The sequence below is a fragment of the Lagopus muta genome, chromosome 2, assembly GCF_023343835.1.
Source record: "Lagopus muta isolate bLagMut1 chromosome 2, bLagMut1 primary, whole genome shotgun sequence".
NCBI lineage: Eukaryota > Metazoa > Chordata > Aves > Galliformes > Phasianidae > Lagopus > Lagopus muta.
In genome coordinates this window covers 88,345,362-88,367,888 of record NC_064434.1, presented here as the reverse complement: position 1 = coordinate 88,367,888, position 22,527 = coordinate 88,345,362, and the positions used below count along the sequence as shown (strand labels likewise).

At 42.3% G+C, this 22,527-nt stretch overlaps 1 protein-coding gene across 1 annotated transcript in view; it reads right to left on the bottom strand.

Moving 5' to 3' along the window:
* Positions 1-15,259, bottom strand: part of PPP2R5A (protein phosphatase 2 regulatory subunit B'alpha) — a 39,431-nt gene extending 24,172 nt beyond the window's left edge. Inside the window, exon 1 of the mRNA XM_048934952.1 lies at positions 14,822-15,259. Within this exon, the coding sequence (XP_048790909.1) occupies positions 14,822-14,972 (151 nt within the window). The 5' untranslated portion in view covers positions 14,973-15,259. The remainder of the gene's footprint in view (positions 1-14,821) is intronic.
* Positions 15,260-22,527: the final 7,268 nt, after the last annotated feature.

Here is a 22,527-nt window from a genome sequence, read left to right as displayed (position 1 = left end):
TTTCCACAACAACACAGGGAAATCACATAACCACGACATCTGCAAGAGATAAAAATGATGTGCAACCACCATAATAAACAAGGCAAGAGGACAGGCAGCTCTGCTGGATCAGTACTAAGTGCCTCCACCAGTGCAGGACCTGCTTGACACACAGCACATGTATCCCAGGAATGTCAGGAGAGATGCCCTGCTAAGCCTCTGGGGATGTGGGAAAGCTCCTCTGTCAGATAGCCTCTGACCCTAAAGCCTTGTCTTGAACTCCTTTAACTACGTCAGCACAACAGAAGCTAGGCACTACTCTACCACAACAAAGTCATGTTGCAATAGTGTGTTCCAGTTCTGTGAATGAAAACCTGTGCCACCATAATTGCAACACCACCAGAGCTTGCAGTTTTAGTACTTTAACAACCGGCAGGATGATTTTTAAACTAGCTTCAATTTAAATTCTGTGAAGATTTATACCATCCATCTGAAGTTAAAGACAGCTGCTTACCCTAAATAGCGTGAGGGCCACAAACTACAGCACAGGTTCAAAGTAGGCAGTGGATGCTTCAAGAAAATAACCTTGTTGGCAGGCTGTACTTTGAAGTGACAAAATAAACAAACCCTGAATTCTATTACCAGCGCATTCCAAAATTGCTGTATGTTGCTGGAAAATTATTTAAAAGAAGGGCAGGAAGGAGAGAAGGAAGAAATCAAAACACAAGGGAGTCTAAAGCAGAAAAACGGAGCTAAGACATTTAATCCTGTTTGGAGGTGTGTCATGACACATTAATAATAAAAAACTGAAAATGGCCTACACAACATCTGATCCAGGTGATCCAAATCCAATTGCCTCAGCTTTGTTTTCTAGAGGCTGCATGGCAGAAGCACGAGTCAGGAAATTCTTTAAATCCATTCTTATAACCTTTGAAAGGCTGTCAGTAGATCTGAAGTCCTTGGGAAGGCAGTAATGAAATTTTAGGCAGCTGCAGAAAGTCAATTGTTAATCAGATATGATGGCAGAAAATCCTGAAGACAAAACCTTCTACCCAATACCAAAAAAAGCCACCGTAAATTATGATTCCCTTTAACTGTGACTTTTTAAGGACAGTCACTGCCTGTGATCACTTGCACAACAGATGTTAACGTGCACTTGTAACTGATGAAAATAGTTCACTGGATCCTCGCACCCCGTAGCACTGAAATTCTCAGCCTCTCTATTTACAGAAGTCTAATGATTACAGACAATACCTCAAAACCAAATGCTTTCATACTTGTGATGCTAGCCATCTAAGTCTGAGCATGGAGTACTAAGTTAAAAGGTAATATAGTTATTTATATTTAAGGAGGACCCAACAAAATATAGATAGGAAACTTGACAATCCCTGACCTACATCACCAGCACTTAACAGGAGAGACAACCATCACTGTATCACTAGCCAGCAAACCACAGTGACATCTTCCCACAGTATGTTTATTTCCTGTGTTTACAGGCGCTCCTCCTAGAAGGAAAAGAAAGATACTTCTCCTTTCTAAATGTAATTGTTTATCCAAGACCTCCTGTGCAAAGCCAGGGAACTTAACACAATCCTTGCTTCAGCAGAAAGCAGGATCCAAACCCACAAAAGCTCCCTTCCCAGCTACACAAATTGGAAATTCCAAAAACTTACTTTCCCAGGCAGTGCAAAATTAACTCACTATGTGCAGCTGTACTCAATAGCAGAGGGATCTGCAAACAAAGAATGAAGCCTTAATGACATGACACAGCAGGAGAAGCACATGCACTATGGAACATCATGCTTGGTTGTGTTTTTTTTTATTTCCTCACCTCATTAGAATAACAACATTGCTGTACAGTCTGCTCTTTCCAGAGCAGAAAGAGGCTGTTCTGGTAAACTCTGGTCTAACCCACCTAAATCAAGCATAGGGAGTTCTGCCTAACATCACTTTAACATTTATTTTTGTCCTGTGAAGTTCTTGCTATTGTTGCAATCTCCTGAAGCACCTGAAAGGCTGGAGTGCCAGTGTTTATATTGCAGGCATTGTAAGACATCGTTAACAGAGTTCTGATGCAACTGATGTTACAAGAGAGGACAGAATACACTTCCCAGCTCTAAGAACCTTGTGCCTGCAGCTTGACAGGCAGCGACACAGCTGGCTGACAATGACAAGGACAGGTCTCTCTCCCCGCTACTCCCTTGTCATGTACTCATCCCTTCCCTCCTTTGCTCCCAGTCACATCTACCCTCAACACTGGCTCTGGAATTTGTCAGACCCTTCTGTGAGCTGCTTTAACTCAATAACATAGCCATATTAGAGAAGTTAAATGGCTTCTGGAGGGGTCTGACGATCACCAGGTCTGGCACGAAGTTAGAGATGGGAGCAGAAACTCCTCCTTCAGCTGCATCGAGCTGTTACTACACCGTCTCATTTGTAACCATATCCTCCAACTTCACGGGTATGAGATAACTGAAAAATCTTAACTATATTTTACTTCCCTTTCTCCTCTCCCTCAGAAAACAAACTTTAAACTCCATTCTAATGAAAGATGCAGCCCCTGTACAAAATCTCACAGCCTACTTCACTATACTGCTAGTCTAAAATATTCTTTCACTATGTCTTTACATCTGTAAAAGATGTTCCCACAGTTCCAGCTTTTGGTAGCTCAGCAGCCCAGCTAGGGCTACCGGAATTATGCACCACGTTGGGTATCCAAGGAATCCTGTCATCTATATTTTTTTTTCCCCATCTAGAAATATGTTGCCATGTAAGGGATAAGTGCAATTTCCTAACAGAATAGGTTGGTTTTTTTTTGTTTCTGTGTGTGTTTGTTTGTTTGTTTTTAATGCAGTTTGGCAGCATACATTTTCCAATTAGCCATAGCCCTACAGTAGTCTACAGGTCTTGCTGGAATCCTAGAAGGAGTTGCTCTGGGTGTTCTCACTAAACAGAGCTCAGATTTGCAAGTCAGATAAGGGAGTCAGATAAAACAACATTATGTATCTTCAGAGTTAACAAGCTTTCTTCCTGAGGAGGTAGTTTGAAAGATAACGAAGCAGAACACCATTCTCAACATATGATACTAGGAAGTCCGTAGCACATACAGCCAAAATAAAGATCTGGCACAGGACTAAAGGTACGGGATGCACACTGATTGATCCTGTCTGGGACGTGTGTGTTCATAAAAACACTTCACCTCTCCATTTCAGAAATCCAAAGGACTGCAAAGGAGCAACCAAGGCAATGTGCTGAACTGCAGCTTCTACCACTTACAGATAAACTATTCTGCACATGATCATCAGGCAGGACTTGCAAACAGATACACGTGAACATTACTTTAAATATAACAGCACCCTCCTATTTGCTCAACCATCCCCAGAACATGCATTTTATCCAATTTTTATGAATGCAAAGACTTGTGCAAAAAAAGCAATTAAAATGCTTAAAAATAAACTAAAATTTAACCTTAATTTCTTTCAACTAGTTAAGAAATCACAAGTTTTGCTTATGAGAAATTGTGTATTTAAGATTAACTCCTCGATACGTCCTATGGCAAAAAGTGATTTTAAAAAATCTCACATTAAATAGGAGTAACAGCCTACACTGACTTTTATTCATACACTTTGTTTTGGCTTTAGAAGTTAGCTAAGAATTCTAGTCTATAAAAAAACGTTGAAGTTGTTTACTAAAAGCACTACTCGAAAGCCATCTTCTGCCCCATAGCAGCACTGCTTTGCAGTAAGTCTCATCTGCCACTCCATGTGGCCAACAGTTGACCTTAACAAATCAGTCCAGAAAATCTGAAAAGCCTACGCTGATCCAACGACATCTGTCACAAATTTTCTCTGACATGACTCCTTGGAGTGATGGTGAACTAAAAGTGTCCCCGATCTAAATTGTTTCTATCATCTTCCAAGCATTCTTATAATCTCATATGGCTAAGACCTCTTGCCACGATAAATCCCTTGACTTTAATGAGAATTTGACTCAACCAAAACACTTCAGACAATAAGAAAGTACCCAGATGAAGTGCTTCCCTATTTAATAGCCCTATTTCCTGCCACTTAATTACAGAAGACAATATGCAAACAGATGCAGAAAGTAATAAATTACTCACATGGTCCCCAAAAAGTTAAGGATATCAAGACTCTAGTGACCAGACCTGCCACAATTCATCTCATCTCTTCCATAATGTTCTCAAAAAGGAGGATTAAAACCATACCAACTCCTTAAACAAAATATATATATAAAGATATAGATATACATATGTTTAAAAAAAAAAAAAATAAAATAAAATCTACCAAACCAAATACCGTATCAACCACTGGAACAGGAAAACGGATCATTCTATCACACTAAAATCATCTCTGACAAAATGTACAACATGAACCTTACAAACATTTCCTCAAGAGCACCACTCATTCAGAGCTTAACTGAAAGTCAGTTGCATGCAACGAATAACCCCACAAAACCAAAACCCAGCAAAAGCTAAATAACATACATGCATGTACACACTGATATACATACATGCACGTACATACAGCTGATGACAGGACACAGTTGAACCAGTGTTGCTTACAACAGAAATTACCAAGAAGATGATGAATTTGCATGTGGTTAATTAAATGCAAGCTTCAATTGGAGTGATACTATGAATTTATTATAAAAGGCAAAGGCATTTCACTTTGTGCAGCTGACGTATGCATTTTCACAGACCAGTTATGTTACTTTTCTTGAATTTGAAGCAAGCTTTCTTGCACTGGTAAGACAACTACCACATTCCCCAGTGTGTTCACTTGTTTTTGGCATACACTGCTACTACATTCGCTGTGCTCATTTAAAAACCAGACTGATCACGTGCCAGGATGGGCCTTATAATGGTTTAACTGGCTTGGTGAAGGTGGAACAGTTCATGATTATGGTGCAGTATTAGTCTTAAAATAATTTAGAATAGGAAGCCTACTTCTTTAAGGAAGACAGTGATAAATGTAAGGGTGATAACCCTCATCATGGAATTAATGTGCACAGCCAGACCATTAAACTGGGGAATAAGAGTAAGTAAATGACTTTTAGAATGGGAAATTTTTATTTGGAAGGCAAGAAGATGGAACAGGCTTGATAATGTGAACTGCTTTCCTGCAACAGACGTAGAAATGTAACACACATCCCTCAGCAACAACCACACATCGGTATGCAAGGGGCAATGCTGGCCTGAACCCAGGGCACGAGGAGGGCACAGTGAACTAACTCAAGTTGTGGTAAATAACTGTACGTGTTTTCGTATACTGGCTAAAAACTGTCCTATGAACAGAAAAAAATAGGTAGCCGTGCTTTCTGTTTCAATGAAAGAATTATGAGAATAGGTTTCAAGGCTCCCATAAAAGTCAGTGTACATCTGTGATTCCGTTTTCAGTCAACACAGATACATTACCTGAGGATTTTCAAATGGAATGTATAGTTGCAGATATTTAACTCAGATTTGACCATGTCTCTTTACCAGAATTCTCTAAGACCTCTCTTACCAGAGGAAAAATATCTCTCACTTCACAATCCCATCTTATTCACATCACTGCTACTTGGCAGTATGTACATTTGTAAACAATTATTGGCAAGAATGAAGTGCAGGAAGAATAAAATTTCCCCAAAAATCTGTGACTGGCACCTTGAGAGCTCACTGAGATTTGCAGCCGCTGCCATCAGACCAGCCTGGTGCACTACTGTCACAAACACAGGACAGCATGGCGCACCAGTCTTATGGTTATGATATGCTCTCTTTTTTATCTGCTTTAATAGAAATATTAAAAACTAAAGGAAGTTTGATTAATTACATACATTAATTTATATACATGACAAAAGTAATGCCTCCTATCTATTACGTTGGCCCATGATGTCAGAGGCAGATAGATGATGGTGGTACAGCTGTAGAGGTTGAGCCTTCCCACCAGTATTCCAGGACATGCTGCTGCAGTGTGACAGCAGCAGAGAGGCACTCTGACACGACGGCATCTGACATGGAAGCGTGTATCAAGCAAAGGTATGTCACTGAATTTCTCCATGCAGAAAAAGCAGCGCTCATTGACAGTTATTGATCCTTTCTGAACATTTACGGAGAGTAAACAGCGGATTGAGCACCGTGAGGCTACGGGTGGCGCATCTCAGCAGTGCCAACAGTGGGTCAGTTCTGCTGCTGCAAAGTGTTACAAGCACGGCATGCAGGCTTTTGCTCATCGCTGGCAAAAATGCATAGTTAACGGTGGTGACTATGTTGAATTAGAGTTTTTTTGTAGCTGAGGATTTGCATGATCAAACAGTTACTGTGTAGCTGTATCTGGTGTAGTCTCCATGAAAATAAATATGAGGCACTAATTTTGGGGTGACCCACATGTATGAGGCCTAAGGCAATTCCTCTTCCCTGAACACGACCCTCACAGGCCAAAAGGTTGGGCATTCATGCCCTACAGAAAAGGAAAACAAATACAAACCAAGTCTCTAAGACAGCCACGTCCAAAAGATGAGAATGGAACGATCATGTGGTTCTGCTGGTTCCTTTAATACATACTGCACCGAAGTACAGAAAGCTGTTGTCAACTTCACAACAGACTTTTATAATTATACTTTCTCCCAAACACAGTTGCTTTTAATGAAATGTTGTTTATTTAAATCTGTGTGCTTGATACAATGTAGGATTTCCATATGTCATTTTGAAGATGCAAAATAACCCTTAGGGTGGTGAAGACCAGGAACTGTTTCACATCTCCCCTGCTTAGAATTAAAGTGATGGGAATGCCCTGCTCACTGCTCCCCCCTCTTTGAACAGCTGTACTACTCCATATGTCCAGGAACCACAGCATAGAGCCATCTGGAAAGCAGGTGACAAAATGGTGTGCCACACCAACTAAGCATAAATTTTAGCTCAATAACCACTATACAGTACAGCATTAACAACACCCTCAAATTCACAAAAACAAAGCTTTGCTTGACCAGAAGCTCCAAGTGAATTCATTTGCACCTTCTAAGGCTAAAAGGGTAGAAAGTACATTTACTATTTGAAGAAGGCCCCCTTTTGTTAATTTAAACGTATACTTAAATGTCTATTTTCTTAACTTCTTCCCCAGCCATTTGTCTGTCTGACCCAACAAATTAATTTTTGAATAAAATGCTGAAGTTACTCAACCAGGTTATGTCAACTTTACCAATCAAATTTCCAAAAACTGAAGAAACGCTCTTATAATTATCACATGGTAAAATTAGCACTGAGTGCAACACAAAGCTGTTCTTCTTTGCAAACCGAAAGGGTAACTGTTACACATTACTGCACAGAACTACAGAATCTCATTTTACAGTTAATTTAGCATTTACACTATTTTCAGCATGTGAAGAGGATGTATAGGGGAGTAATGTAATAGGGATACCAAGGAAAAAAACTCTTCTTTATTTGATTGTCTCTGTAAACCAGGGTGGAAGTTACGGGTATTGGAGTAATTCCTTGCATAAATACACACTTGAAGAATTGGCTAAACTTGTGTTTCTTAATTTCTCAAACAAATAAGATAAACTTAATAATGATATAAGTGTTAAAGTAGGAAGAAATGAAATTAAACTATACTGGAAACAAAGGTGAAATCCTGGTTTTGCTGTTATTAGTGACTTAACTCCCACTGACCTCAAAAGGAATAGATGATCATCTTGAGCAGACAATCATTCAAATACTTGCACCCACTTCATTTAAGCTAAGCATTCAGCTGCATACATAAAAGGTCAGAATACTTCTTTTTCACCCATTTTATTGGTATTGGTATATAAGTACTGGTTCTTTCTACCAAAAATTGTAAACGCTGCGTGTTCAATAATAAAGGATTCATGTTACACATCAATCTACTTCCATTTGGCAAAATCCCTTTGCTGTTTCTAAACTCTACTTAAATCATTATGAGTACTGAGTTTATTTTGCTCCTGCTTCCTCCTAAGGGAAAATCCTCAGAAATACAAATCTTTAAACCTTCTCTTTCCTGACTGCATTGTGGGACCCGGCCTATGCCTCTCTAGGGGGCTCTGACATTTACATCTTCATCTTGCATCTCAGAAGACTAACAAGTGTTTGTTTGCCTACAGAAGCCACCACTGCTGAAAGTACAATTTCACTTCGCATACGCAATTCAAAACCTAAGGGCAGCTCTCGTCACTTCTTCCTGTTACATGCAGATGGGACCAAAATTTATGCTGCTCAACAGGAATTCAGTCTTACTGTGTAAATGTTACATCCACCCCGCATTTTAAGTAAGCACGGAACTTATTAGAAACATCGCAGAGTTTTCAAAGACCTTATCCCACTATTCCAAAACGAAACAAAATAAAAGCTTTCCTTTTAATTGTTTTTTCTTCCAAAGTTTGACTTGCTTACGCAACGATGCACCCTGCTAACTCCCAGCTACAGCATCAGCAGACATAAAGCTGGATCCCCTTCACAGTCAGACAAAATGCTCTGACTTTTTATTACTGCTTTTCTTCAGACCAGCTTTCCTGGCCCACACTACACAATCCTTCTCCAAATTTGCTCACCCCTCCTTTCTCATTTCTTCTAAGAAAATGTCTTGAGCTATTTCCACCCCTTTACCCACAGCTTGTCAATACTTCAAGTATGCTATGGCCTCCTATACATCAGTTTCTTTTAATCAGTAATTTGAAAAGGTAAATTTGAACATACTTAACGTTTTCCTAGTTATGCAAGAGTCTCACTTGATGAACCAACTCATCTGCAATCAGTTCCTGATTTATCAAGACAAAACCCTATGCTAGTGAAACTTCAAGACGGATTCTTCAGAGTCACAGGCGGTTTTCAAAACTCCTTGGTTACAGTGCAAGACTATGAAGAAACTAGGAATGGAGATGGCATTTGCAGGAAGCTTCACAGCCAGCCTCTGGCAGAACAGGAGTGCTAAGACACTAAATTCCAGACTTGCTGCACCTGCCAGACAGGGAGCTACAGCTGTAGACCCTTCTGCCCTCTCTTCTCATTTGGCATCTCCAGCCAGCCTGCTGCTTCCGATTCCATACCACCACCTGCAATACACTTGCAGGTTTATAGCTCAAGACCATTGAGTTTTTTTGTTTGGTTGGTTTTGTTTTGTTTGGTTGGTTTTCTCTTGGCAACATATAATGTATTTTTACTCTAGCCTTAGAAACAGTTTGAATTGTTTTTGCTGAAACTAAGAAAATCAGCTTGAGGAACAGTTCCAAATCAAACTGTCCATACTTGGCATGGAAAACTTCAGTTCAAAGAGTTCAGCAACACTGCAAGCAGCTGAGAATAAGGTCTCGTGAAGGAAAATTGCTGGCAACTTAGCTAAGAAGAGCTCGGCCTTTGAGTCAAAAGTATACCACTGAGAGTGACCACCAGCTCAGCAAAACTGAACAGAACCTGGTTCAGTGACACTGTGGTAAAAACCAATGACTCAAACATTAAAAGAAGCTGTCAGCGCAGTTTTCGGAAGAGCATTTTGTTCAGACAGTCTTATAGAAGAGAAGTTATTTACCATTTATTTGTCTGGATAGCCTGTGGTTCCAACCTTCAAAGTTCACACACTGCTAGGAGACCATAGATGTAATTTTTGCCTGCTAAATTAAAACGGGAGTAGGCACTGCAATGGCACAAGTTGAATTTTATACTCTTCCCAAGGGAAATATCTTGTCTCATAACAACACAACACTTAACCCTTTTACACAGAAAGAATATTAATCTGTCCAGAGCAGTTGGTACAGCGCCTCTTCAAATACACCAAACAATTCTAAGGAAGATAGATAGATATTAAAAAGAGTTGCTGATCGATGTAGTCTCCTTTTGATCGGACAGCCAGAGCAGTAATTCCATTTGTATTTCCTACAGCAACTACCATTAAATGCAGCACCTGCAAAACTAATATCTGACTAAACTAGAAAGCCACGAATATGGAAAAAGAAACGTGATACTAAGCTGGCACGCAGAAGATGAGAAAGATTTAAATAGAAAAGTTCATGTGAAGACTGTCAATAGGCTCTATATTTAGGAGTTGCTCACGATGGAAGTATATTCTAAGACCAAAAATTCAAGTCTGAGGATAAAAAAGGTCAATTTGTTCAGAATTACAGACTGAATGTTCCACTCCATAAACTAGAAACAGTTCCTTAATATAGGAAAAAAAATTAAACAGTGCATTTTTAGTGAAACTACATTAGACTATTAAAAAAAACAAAAACAAAAACCCTCCTTCAATCTCCTCTAGCTGCTACAGGTTGTCTATTTTTCAAGACTGAAACTTCACTGAACAGAAGTTCTAACTGCCTCACTGTGTGTCCTCTGTGGAGCCTGTATCTAAGATTTATTTGAAAATCATCAAACCAAACATCTTTATCTGAAATTACCTCTTAGGGAAAAATGTAGCTGAGAAGATCATAGCTGCAAGCGGTGTGGAACACAAAAGGTAAAGATGAGGCACTATAGAGGAGGAACTAACATTGAATTATCAGGGATTTAAAAACACCACCACAAAACAGTGCAAGCTTGAGGGACATGCATCTGCCTTTCACTTACAAATATTTGTTAGGGCTGTAGTAAAAGCAAACCATTCTAAACTTTCTAAAAGGTATTTTCCTTTTGGGAACAAAGGCAACTTAACATTAATATGAATCAAATTCCTTTCAGCTGTTTTTAACTCCACTTATTTTTGTCACTCTGAAATACGCACAGGATGACTCACAGCATCAGAAGTTTAAGGTCCAAACTGCCCCTGCTGGATCTAATAAGATGAAAATTGTACCCATAAGCAAGCTTAGTTAATAGGCCTTCCTATAATGTTTCCACAAAAGCTTAACTTGAACACAGCACCAGGTTTTCAGTCAAATCCAAGCTCTTGCTAGATGGTTTAAATAAGGAAAATACTACTGTTAGCACCTACTCTGAGCCCCATATTTGGAGGCTAAAACTACCTACTGGAAGGACTTTTTACAAACGTCTTATCCCAGGCTACTTCACCACCATAACATGCAGTCCCACAGAGATTCTTACAACCAGCCCAGGCCTACAGCTGACAGATTTTTGGACCAGATTCCAGCTGTTCTGCTGCAAGGGCCAGAGTTTTCTCTGTGGGGAGGTGGTTTAATTTGGAAGTGAATACCAAGAATTTCTTTTAACAGTTTTGTTCTTTACGCGTGATATAGGAAATAAGCCTGCAGAGACATTCACTTTCCCAAATGGTTCTTCAGTACTGAGAAAGACATGAGGAGACATTTAATTGTCCCAGCTGTACTCGACATCTTTGGTAACAGGAAAAAGGTATGCTTGCTTTAAAGCCTGACAGACCATATTAATTGTGCTGAACAAAAGCAACAAGCTGTATGTTTTTAGTAAGACCTTCTTCTTTCATTACTTCCAGTTCCCATTTTCCACCTGTATTTCTACATACCTCAAAGATCATAGAATATGTGTAGTTACATTGCAATTAGTCAGACCGAGTCCCAAGGTCAGGCTATTTTCTTTTCTCCAACAGCAAACTAAGTGCACGTGCCCTCACAGCCTTCCAAAACAAGTCACTAACGAGACAACACTTCCACTCCTCGCAATGGTAAAACAACACTTCCTCCACCCGATTTCTTGAAGCCCAGCACTCTTGGGATTGCCCACTAAGTGACAAAATCCCGCTGCTAACAAGCACGTTATTCTGGCTGCAGGTTTGCAAAGGATTTCTAGTAAGTAGCCTCGCAAGTAAAAAATGAAAAGGAGCAATTTCAGTATGTCACAGGTCTAATTCTTCTTTTTTAAAAATTCTGAATCTTCAGTCTTATTCAGCTGAAGCATTACATTAAAGTGCAGCCCTCCTGAGTAACGAAAACAAAGGAAGCTTAACTGAACACATTCCTCACTCATTTTAGGTGTCCTGACATCAGCTAGGTTTTGCCCAGCTTATATCCAGCAACAATACATAAAATCACGTGAATAACCGGAATGCTAATGACCAGTAGGAAGCTGCTGCCTTCCCCTCACCCCCACAAGCTCCCTGAAGTTACAAGTCCCCACCATACGGGACCTCTGCCAGTCTCAGATAGCACCTCTCCTAGCAGTGCCATCACAAGCAGCCAGATTAAGGAATTCTGGTAATACACAGAAGCAGTACGATTAACTCCAGAATTATGTAAATAGGAACATCTTTCTACAGGCTTCCCAACAGTACTATTTAGACCCCTACAAAAGGGTGCCACACCATCTGGTCTGTCCATATCAGTGGTAAACAAGAAACAGTCCCTAGATGAAAGTAGGGAAATAATCTACCCAAGAAGATGTGTGGTAAAGTGAACGGTTAATTTTTATTTGCTTCTGGAACATCCTTCCTCCTAGTGAAAAGAAGTATGCAGGTATTTTAGCCCAGTATGACAAAGCTACCTGGGTGTTTTAGAGTTCTTTTTACTGTCTTGACAATTATCAGACAGGACAGTCACGACGAGTCAGAGTACTTCACAGCAGTTCAGTACCAAACTGCTTTTTCATCTACAAAGTGCTACTTTTCTTCCAATACAGGCTTCAAACACCCTACATTTAACATTTACTTGAAGATATCTGGAAAAGCAAAAAGTCTCAATCTAATTACTTAAGCGTGTGCTGAGCACTCTTGGGTGCTAGGATAATGACTGTACTTTCCTTTTTTGGCCCCTCCTTGGGAACACTGGCTACTCGGCTGGGAGATGACATTACAGCATCACAACTATTACTGAATCTCAAGCTGGCTTTAAAGAATAAAGCAGATCTTCCACCTTTCTGAGACATATGTGATTACAACAAGAAGTTTCACAAAACTGTACGTTTATGGAGAACAGACACTTTTCTTCTGTCAGTTCCGGTGGCTTGAGGCCAATGGAGGTTCGAGAGGGGAAGGGAGAAAGGGAGTCAGAAGCAAAGAGGAGAAAGCACCCTGCATCCTCAGCTACCACATCCACTCCAAATCTAAATTCCCATTATATGCAAGCATTACAGTCCCAGGACAAAGCATGCAGCAGAGTGCTGCCCAACTTTCTGATACAGGGCTAAGTGGGATACTGTAACTCCTAAGACAATATTTACCCTTTGTTTTCTGAAGCAGATTTGGAGGGCAAGACTCTGAATGTAAACCATAAAGACAGCTGTGATTTTCCTTTAAGGATTTAAGGCAATTCAAACAACTATAGAACTCTGCTTAACTGAACACATTCCTGTGATAGTTTATGGGCTTGAATTTCTAAACATTCAAGCCGCTGATGCCGTGCAAACTTTCTCCACACAGTAAGCAAAAAGCTGTAAAACTGCACTCACAAAACGTGAAGACAATCACACAAAGTTTAGGTTTTTTATGTTGAAGTCCAGCAAAAATGTAAATGTGGGTATTTTGCTGATTGAAGCTGGAAGTGCCTGAAGTATGAACGCTCAGCTGTTTACAGCATCAGGATCCAAACTTTCCAAAGTCTGCCACCTATGTGCGATAATTATCGAGTGCTTTCACACTCCCTGGAGTGGCTTTATTAAAATGATCTTTGAGGGACATTGGCTGTCTGAACAGCACGTGAATTTGTCTTTCTTTGTTATTAAGAACAGGCTTAGTCATACTAATAGCAGAAACTCAATCATGATTTCAAAGAAATTATTTTGGTTATAAATCCCATAGAGATCAGGCTAGAGTACCGAGATAGGAAAGAACTTCACAAACAAATAAGCACCACGAAGAACAGCTCCCCTGTTAAAGCAATAATGTGCACAGCCACTGCAACAAAGAAGATAAAAAATAATTCCGGTGCTACCTTCCTGCCCAAGCTTATTTGTACTTAATAATATTTCTGCTAATGGCCAGATTCAGGATTCATGAATACCCACCATTTAGGAGAAGCAAGAAAATGTCTTGAGATCTTACAGCCATGACTGTAAAATCCATAGAAATGAAACAGAAAAAGAATTAGTTATCAGCTAAGGCTAAATTTAAGTTAGCCACACAGCACTCAGCTTTCAGACACTTGCTGCAAATCATTACTTTTTTTTTCCCTCTATCATATGATATGGCTTCAGAAACCAGGAGATTTGATTTGTTGGGTAAAGCTAAGGGCAAGGTAACCTCACTCTCATTTTCCAGGTCCTCACCAAAGACTTGAATGAGTTTATATTCTCTGCCTAATCACTATTCTTCTAACTTTGAAGAGAAATACACAGAACTTTCATGAGGCATTCAAAGGTGTGGAAGGCTGCCATTAACTTCCGTTTCATTTTTGCTGTTGCGAACTGTGCACATTCTGATTTCAGTTTCACAACAAAGGATAAACTCTTCGCTACCGATTTTAACGCCAAAGTCTAAAATCCTCATTCACTGCGCACAGCCCGGAGATGAGCCGCCGCAGTTCCACCGAGGCAGGCAGCGGGTCAGCCGCACCGCGTCCCAAAGAGACGGCAAAGAGACGGCCAAAAGCAAACTCTCTCCGCTAACTCAGGGCGTTATGTCACAAGCACAGAGTTCCTTTGGCAAACCCCCCGTGGGAGGAGCCACCACTCGCTCCCGGGCTGTAGCGTTCAATCCCCTCGCTCCTAAACTCAGCATTTTGTGCAGCAAGACCTCTCCGGGAGCACCTGCCCAGCCAACGCTCGCTCCTAGGTGACCCGGAGCAGTGGAGCGAGGTAGCGGGGGCAGCCCTCGGGACAGCGGGCGATGCAGTCCCGCAGGACGCTCGTTTAGCGGAGCACGAGCACGGACCGCCAAAGCGAGCCAGTGAGCGAGGAGGAGGACCCGGGGGAAGGCATGGGGAAACGGCCCGGGGGCACCTGTACGGGAGCGGGGCCGCGGGGGGACGGCGGTACCTTTGAGCTGGGGCAGCGGCGAGAGCTCCACCTGGCTGCTCTGGCTGCGGAACTGCGAGGAGCCCTGCGAGCGCTTCTGCCTCTGAGCCTTGCGCACCGATTTCCGTGTGAAGCCATCCACTTTCTCCGCGGCAGAGATGGCCGCCGACATGGCTGGGCGGTGAGGCGGCGCGGGGGGACGTCGCTCTCCAGAAGCATATATTAAAGCGAAGGGAGAAGCGGGCGGGCAAAAAAAAAAGGGGCTCGGAAGGAAGGAAAAAAAAAATAATAAAATAAAGGAAAAAAAAAAAAAGAAATTGAAAAAGCTCGCCGCCGCCGCGCACAGCCCGGCACCGGGGCGGCCGCCCGAGGGGACGCGCTCCGTGCTCCCGAGCCTCCTGGATCCGGGCTGCGCCTGGCTCCCGAGTTCCTGCTTCCCTCGCAATTTCCTCTCCGCGCCGAGCCGGCTCCAGGGGAGGCGGGGGGGCCGGGGGGGAGTGGAAGGGGGGAGGAAAAGGAAAAACAAACAAACAAACCCGACGGCAACTTCGCCCGGCGGGGCGGGCGCTCGCCAAACTTTCCGGCGAGCGAGCGGGCGGGCGGCCACTCTCCTCCTCAGGGCCGGATCCGCCGCCCGCCCGGCTCGGCCCGCTGCCGCCTGCCTCGCTCGCTCCTCGGCCCCCTCAGTCCGGCTCGCCGCGCCGAGCCCGCTGTCATCGGCCGGACTGCCCCGCGCCGCGCCGCCCGGGGAGGCTGTTCCCACCCCCCCGCTCCCCGGCCGTTCTCTTCCACACGCCCCTTCTCCGCCTTCAACCGCTGCCGGGGGCCCCCCGTGCCTCCGCCGTCATGCTGCCTCCAGCCGCTCCACCACGGCCCGCGAGCGGCTGTGCGACTCCGGGCAAACGGAGCGAAGCCGAAGGGAAAGAAGGAAAAGCGCCGACGGGGCGAGAAGGAGCGCGAGGAGCGGCCGTTGCTGCGGGGTGATTGACGGCGCCGAGAAGCCAATGAAGAGAAAGATTCGTGGAAGCCCCGCCCTCCAAGCCGGAGGGTGGGGAAGCCGGGACGAGGAGCGCGTGATTGACGGCAGAATCCTCCAACCGACAGCGGGTCGCGGGGAGGGCGGGGTTTCCCTAGGCGACATAAATAGGAGGGAAGGGGAAGGGGTGGGGAGCCATGGGGCGGCTTCGGCCAATCCGCGCGGGGGGCGGCCGCCGCCCTGGGCCATTGGCCGCGGGGAGCTGCGGCCGGGCCGGGGCTCTGTGCCTGGTTTCTTTAAGTGTGGGCTTCTCGCTGCTGCTCGGGGCTGATGAGAGGAGCCCGTGCCGCCTCTCAGCTTCTTGAGAGCGTGTCAGCTGCGCGTCATCCTTTCCTGGAGGCCCTCGGCAGCCGCGTGCGGATGTGCTCCTCGCGGAGGAAACTGCTGCGAGGAGGTTTGTTTCACCGCCTGCGGCGCGCCCGGAGTTCCGGCAGCATGCAGCGTGCTGTGCTGTGCTGCGCTGTGCTGCGCTGTGCTGCGCTGTTATCGCGGCGCTCCGAACTTTGTTCTCCCACCCTTCTCGCACCGCGGCGGCTGTGCGCTGCATTACGCCTCCGGGTCGGCTTGGCTGCCGCGCATCTACGCTGCCGTGGAGGTCGCAGTCTGGATGTGAAGGCTGCGAAACACGAGTTATCCAGGACGCGTGAATAGTCAGGGAGTTAGCAAGTGCCGTGTTCCGTTGGCTCGGGGAGAACGCTGAGAGGTTTGTGGGCTGCAGGAGATGGAGCCTGGCACAGAGGGAGCCGGTGAGGATGGGGCAGAGGAATCAGAGACTTCGGTCTTCCTGCACGACAAAATGCAAGGCTGAACTGAGGGTGAAACTTGGATCTGTTGTCTCTGTTACCATGTGTTTCAAAAAGTAAAGACGTAGTACCGCTTATGTGGTTGAAGGTGAAGTTAAGTGATAAGCAACAAGCATAGGAAATTGTGTGTGCAGCATGGTGAAACGGGCCCAGGCCCATTTCCAGCTGTGAACAGCCCAGCTTTTGAATTGCAAACATGTGGGATGCCTTAACTTGTAGTCATTTGGGTGCAGAGGAGCTTCACACACATCAGCATGTTTCTTAAGACGTACTTCTAGGTACCAGTTTGACAAGTGAGCTTTTTTAGCATCTAAAGTCACAGAATTGCAGATGCTACAGTCTCCGTAATTTCAGTAGGATGTAAATACTGTCAGGTGTGTTTAAGTGCTTTCGTGAGGTGGAGCTTAAATGGTGTATGGAATCCATAAATCAAAAGCCATATGTAAATAGCAGCTTTACTGAACACAAAAGAAGGTGGATTTGCAGCTTCCTCAATAGAAACCATTGCCTGTATTTCCTTTGGTCTTTTTTTCCCTTCTCAGTTCCTTCGTCAGCACCAACTCTGCTAATGTTAACTTTCTTCTAAGTGTATAGACATTCCATTTTATTTTTTTTCCTCTCAAAATCCGTTTTGAAGAATAAATGGCAATCTTTGGGCACTTGTCCTTTAAACTGCCAACTCTCTTTGTAGTAAAGGAAATCCTTGCATTCCTTACTTGGTGAATTCATATTGAATTCTGTGGCCCTTAGGTCTTATGCAGACAGCACTAAGGGGCAAACCCTGTGTGTGTTCCTCTGTTCCTGCCTGCCCTCCAACAGCTGTCATTTTCTGCTGCACCCATTTTTAGAAAGTGACATGGTCCCGTGTGTCCTGTATACTGTTTATTGGCAACTCAACCCTTGCTGCCTGTTCCCAACATACAAGTGCCTACGTTCAGGCTTTATCGATAAAATATTTTCAAAATGGTTAATGAGAGGTTTTATACAGGTTCTGAGCAACATCAATGTGTTTTCTGAGATTTAAAGCATTTTCTTCAAGGCTTTGGAACAGTTGCCATGTTGTTTGAAACAATGCTGTAAGATATTGGCAGTTTAAATTTCTGATGCAAAGCCCTAAGTAAATAGTAGGTATAGCCTTGCAATGATGAGATTTTCATGTCAGTTGCACTAGAAAATATTTTCAGGTTGTTTCTTCGTTTCTCGCTATTATCGTGTAAGAAATATCCATGAAATCTGAGTCAGCCAAACAAGAAAATAAACTGCTTTATTGTCTCAAATAAACGAGAAGTGCTTTTAGCTATTGAGTTTCCTGTTGTCTCTTTAATGAAATTTTTCTATTTGGGGAAAAAGAATATGCAAGCATCAGCTCTGTGGACCAGCAACAGTTTCCCAAATTGAAAGGTAATATTTGAATTGATGAATGCTTCAAAAAAGTGGAAGTCCGTGGTTGTCTGAGGCCAGTTGAACAAAAAGGCCTATGAATTGTATGTCTGGGGAAAAGGAAAAAATGGAAGAGGGCTGTGGCTGGCAGTCTGAAATAGCTGCATTTGAGAAGGCTGCGGATTACATTTCCCTGTTTTCTGCACTTACTGCTTCCTACACAGCTGTCTGAACTGCTTCTGAGTCAGCTTTTGAACCCCACGATTTCTAGACTGTATTTAAGGCATACAGCAGTGTGCCAGGTTATAAGCTGCTGGCTCCAAATCTGCTTCATAAAAGTCTGTGGTGTCCACAGCGAATGTTGTGAATAGTAACTTTATGCCAAGCTGTTCCTGCTCTTCAATGAGAGCCTTCAATATGCACAGAATCACTGATTCTGCAAAACCTTATGTGTGTATCTAACTACTTAGAAGAAGCCTCATCATCGTTCATGATCCTTATTCAAAACAGAGATGCAGCATTTTAGAACAGATTTAATTAAAAGTCACATTAGCAGTTCGTTTCGTTCAGTCACGGAGATTTATTCCCTGCATCTTCTTACCATCTTTTTCTTCAGGAGTGAGACCTTTGGAAAGGTGAATGGGAACATGATTTCAGAATGCTGTCCAACTTGGATTGGAAGCATGGGGCTCTTAGTACCAGGTTGTTGCTGAGTTTTTGCTACAGGGAGTCATCTAGTTGCCAGCAGGCAAGAAGTTATCTGTACTTTTTCTTTCTCGTTCTTCTGTACAGGTGCTGAGAGGCCAAGTTTCAAGAAATCCAGTTCTTCTCAGAGATAGTGGGGAGAATAATTTAACAAAGAGGATGCCATGAGTATGTGAGCTCTCAGCCAGGAAGGTTTATGGAGAAAGGTTGTGAAGACTTATTTTGATTTCCTTCTCAGAATTTTCAAGGAAAATCCATGTTGACTGCAGCAATGCTTGTATTTGCTATTGTGCAATCCTATTTGTTTTTCAAGATGTTTCAATTATCTTAAAATACTTTCTGGGTTAAGGCTGTGTTCTTTCAAGTACGCAGGAATTAAATTTAAGCACTTGAACTGTCGTAGTAAAACCAAATGAGCTATTCACATACATCAGGTTAAACTATGTTCTGTGATCTGCACTATCCAGTCACTGTACAGCAGAAGTCTTCCTAAGTCTTCTGCCTGAAAAATCCTTATATAATACAGAATCAATTATTTCAGGGACCATCTGTCACCTTCCTCCCAGAGTAGGATTCTGGGATTGGAAACCAGAGATTAGTTGGCAAGACCTTCTTTTTAAGGGTGCTGAGTTAGATTTCCTTCCACATACCTATGAATACGTCACTACAGTCTTTCCAGTCAAAACTATGCACAAGGGTATGTGCAGGCAATGGACTGTTAAAAGTAGCTCTGATTCATGTTGTTATTTTAAAAACCTTTTAATTACATCTTCTGTCAGACAATCCAGCATGATTGGGCTGCAGATAAAAGATAGTTTTGAGAAGTTTGTACACAAGCACATCCGTACACTCGTACACCGATTGTCATAACTGGTAGACCAGTAAAAATATATCCCGATGTAAATCCTTAATTCTGTTTGTCTTGAATTATTATTTTGAGTGGGAACAGTGCTGTCTGACAGCGCTACAGCAGCCTGGCTCAGTAAGATGCAAAGCACCCCTAAGGGACGTAGGTTTACAACTAAGCTTTCAAAGTCAGTTAGCATCTTTTCCATAATGGCATTCCCTTAGCAAAAATTTACAACACATAAACATATATATGTTAATCTGTTACCTGAGCTGGAGATCAGTATATATTTGTTTATACTAACATATTTGAGTGTTTAATGGGGAGCGATCTTTAGTGAGAAGAATGGATTCATAATATTTTGAAACATAACAAATGGCACCTCCGTTCACTAAAATGAATAACAAAACAAACCTGAAACCACCATCATAGAAAGAAGGAAAAAGCCACCATACCAGATGTAACTTTCCACTACCACTTTCTAAATGCTTCTCTCTGTTGAAAACTGGACTTCTGTAAATGCCAACTAGCATGTTTCTACAAAGCTTGTTCAAAACAGCATTTAGAAAATAAAAAAGAAGCATTTCTGTTATGAAATGTTTGCATTTAATAGCAAGCACCTGGGAGCCAGTGTTCTTTCAGAAATAATTCCTAATGCTCAGTGAAGGGAATTAAACAAACAAACAACAAGGTTTATTCTGTCAAGTTCTCAGCAGGCTAACAAGAATTACTGCATGCTAAGAATCAGCTGCTCTTGGAAACTTAATGACTGTGGCAGCCAGAAAAGTACAAAACATGGCTAGGAGATGTGAACCAGATATATAGGCAGTAACAAAGAGAAATGAAGGGAATTGGTAAATCTCTCAGTAAATCTGAAGTGGAAAGACTTCTCCATACCAGGGTTTCCAAACACTTTCACAATGTAGAATATTATGTGATGAATCAGTTTTCCACCTCAAACTGCAATTCTATTCCCATGTTGGAAGTGGTAATTACTTGGAAAAATAATAGAACCTAGTATTTATATTTTCACATGTCTCTGCTGGGATTTAACAGCTGGAAACAAAGAGCCAAGCCATAACGGCCAGGTCTCTGCGGTCCACTAGCCAGTGGCCTGACAGCCACTGCTGGCAAGTTTGCCCTCTTTCCACCCTCAGTTTCAAACAGTACCTTCTGAGGGACACGTTTTTGTAGCTTTTTATTGAAAAAGCAGAATGAGTGCCAGTATTAAGGAGGATAACTATAATCAACGCCTTCACACCCTGGTCAACGGAAGAAATCAAATCACACGCACTTGTAGATCTGTGAATTTATCATGTAGGTTACAAAGTTTTTGTGTGCATTTGCTGCGTGTTTTCAAGCTGTACTCAGCTGTTTTGATAGCTGGAAAAAACTTTAAAGAGGCTGCTATGGTTCTCATGTACTAACACGACTCCCAGAGCTGCATGTTTGGGTAAAAAAATTGACATAAAGTCATAGTTGTGGGTAAACCCACAGAAGAGATTGAATTGAGCTTTTGACAAATCCAGGTGATGTTATAATAACTCAGTCATTTGTCTTTTTGTCTGTAGTGTCCATAAAGATTTATTTGTGCCAGCAGTTGAAACAAACACCTTACTGCCATTTCAGGAGTACACACCTCCATGTTAGGACTTGCCTCCTTGGGGAAATTTACTGCCTTTGCTATAGCAGAAGAGCCATAGCGATCAAATTAAAGCAGCCCAGTAATGCTGGTGAGTTTTGCTTATGTAGATGTGTTCTTAGTGATGATGATAAAGGAAGCGGACACTCATTTCTGCCACAGTGAAATCTGGCTCTATAGCAAAAGCTGCCTCTCACAGGTCACTGTGTACATCAGAGTCCCAGCCTTTCCCTGCTTTTGCAGGAGGATGGAGCCCCTTAGGTGACCTGACTTGCTCTCCTTCCAGCAGATCTGACACCACGGGCACTAAGCACAGACCATGCAGCAAGCTCACTTAAGCCTACCCAGTGAACACATGAGCCACAGTTTGTGTTTCAGTCTGTAAATTGTTCTTTTGTTTTGCAGGCTTTACTGAACACAGTTTTATTTCATGTGACTGTGCTATTTATGGAGGAGTAAATATTGCCGGGGGTCTATTTAAAAAGGCCAATGACCTGGATTTTTTTCCATTTGAATTATTTCCAAGAGTCAGACGTGTTTAACAACGGATTTTTTTTCCCCTCGTTGCTGCAGACTGCAATCCTTTCTAATGTCTTGGGTCAACACCAGCTAAAAAGGTGAAGATTTTGAGATAAATAAAACTTTGTGTAGTATGAGAAAGATCAGACGATACACAGCATTTCCACATTTGGAAAAGACTAATTTCATCTGGCAATTCAACCAGTTATCGGCACATCATGTCTTTAGCTCTGGATGTTAACCTTGTCATACTGATATGGTAATTTCAGTTCATAACTCTAGTTTGTTGCTTTTATTTTTTTTTTTACCATTAAAATTATCAAGTTTATTTCCACATATTATCAACTCTGTTTCCACATATTCTAAATAAATAAAGAAACCACGTTTTTGGAAAGAGAAGCTTTAAATAGAGTAAATATTCTTCCTGCTGCCCTTGCAATCTAAATAGCAGTATTGCTTTACTATTTAAGAATCAGAAAGTTAAACAGCACTGGTAAAATACTGCTGTATTTTCACTTTCAGGAAGGAGCTTTGTGAAAGCCAAATGTCAGGAATATCAAACATGTTTGAGTGTTCTTAAAAGATAATCCAACCACATTTTTTGTAATATGTAACACTTTTAAAACAGTATAAAATGAGTTTATCACAACCACGGTAAATACAATGAGCTCCAACATGAAATTTAGCTATAGACATACCTATATTTATCCAGCCACAAAAAAGATAAAAATTATTTTTTATACTGAATGACACTCAATATAGGTCCTAAAGCTTGTGGATTTCACCACACAGTGA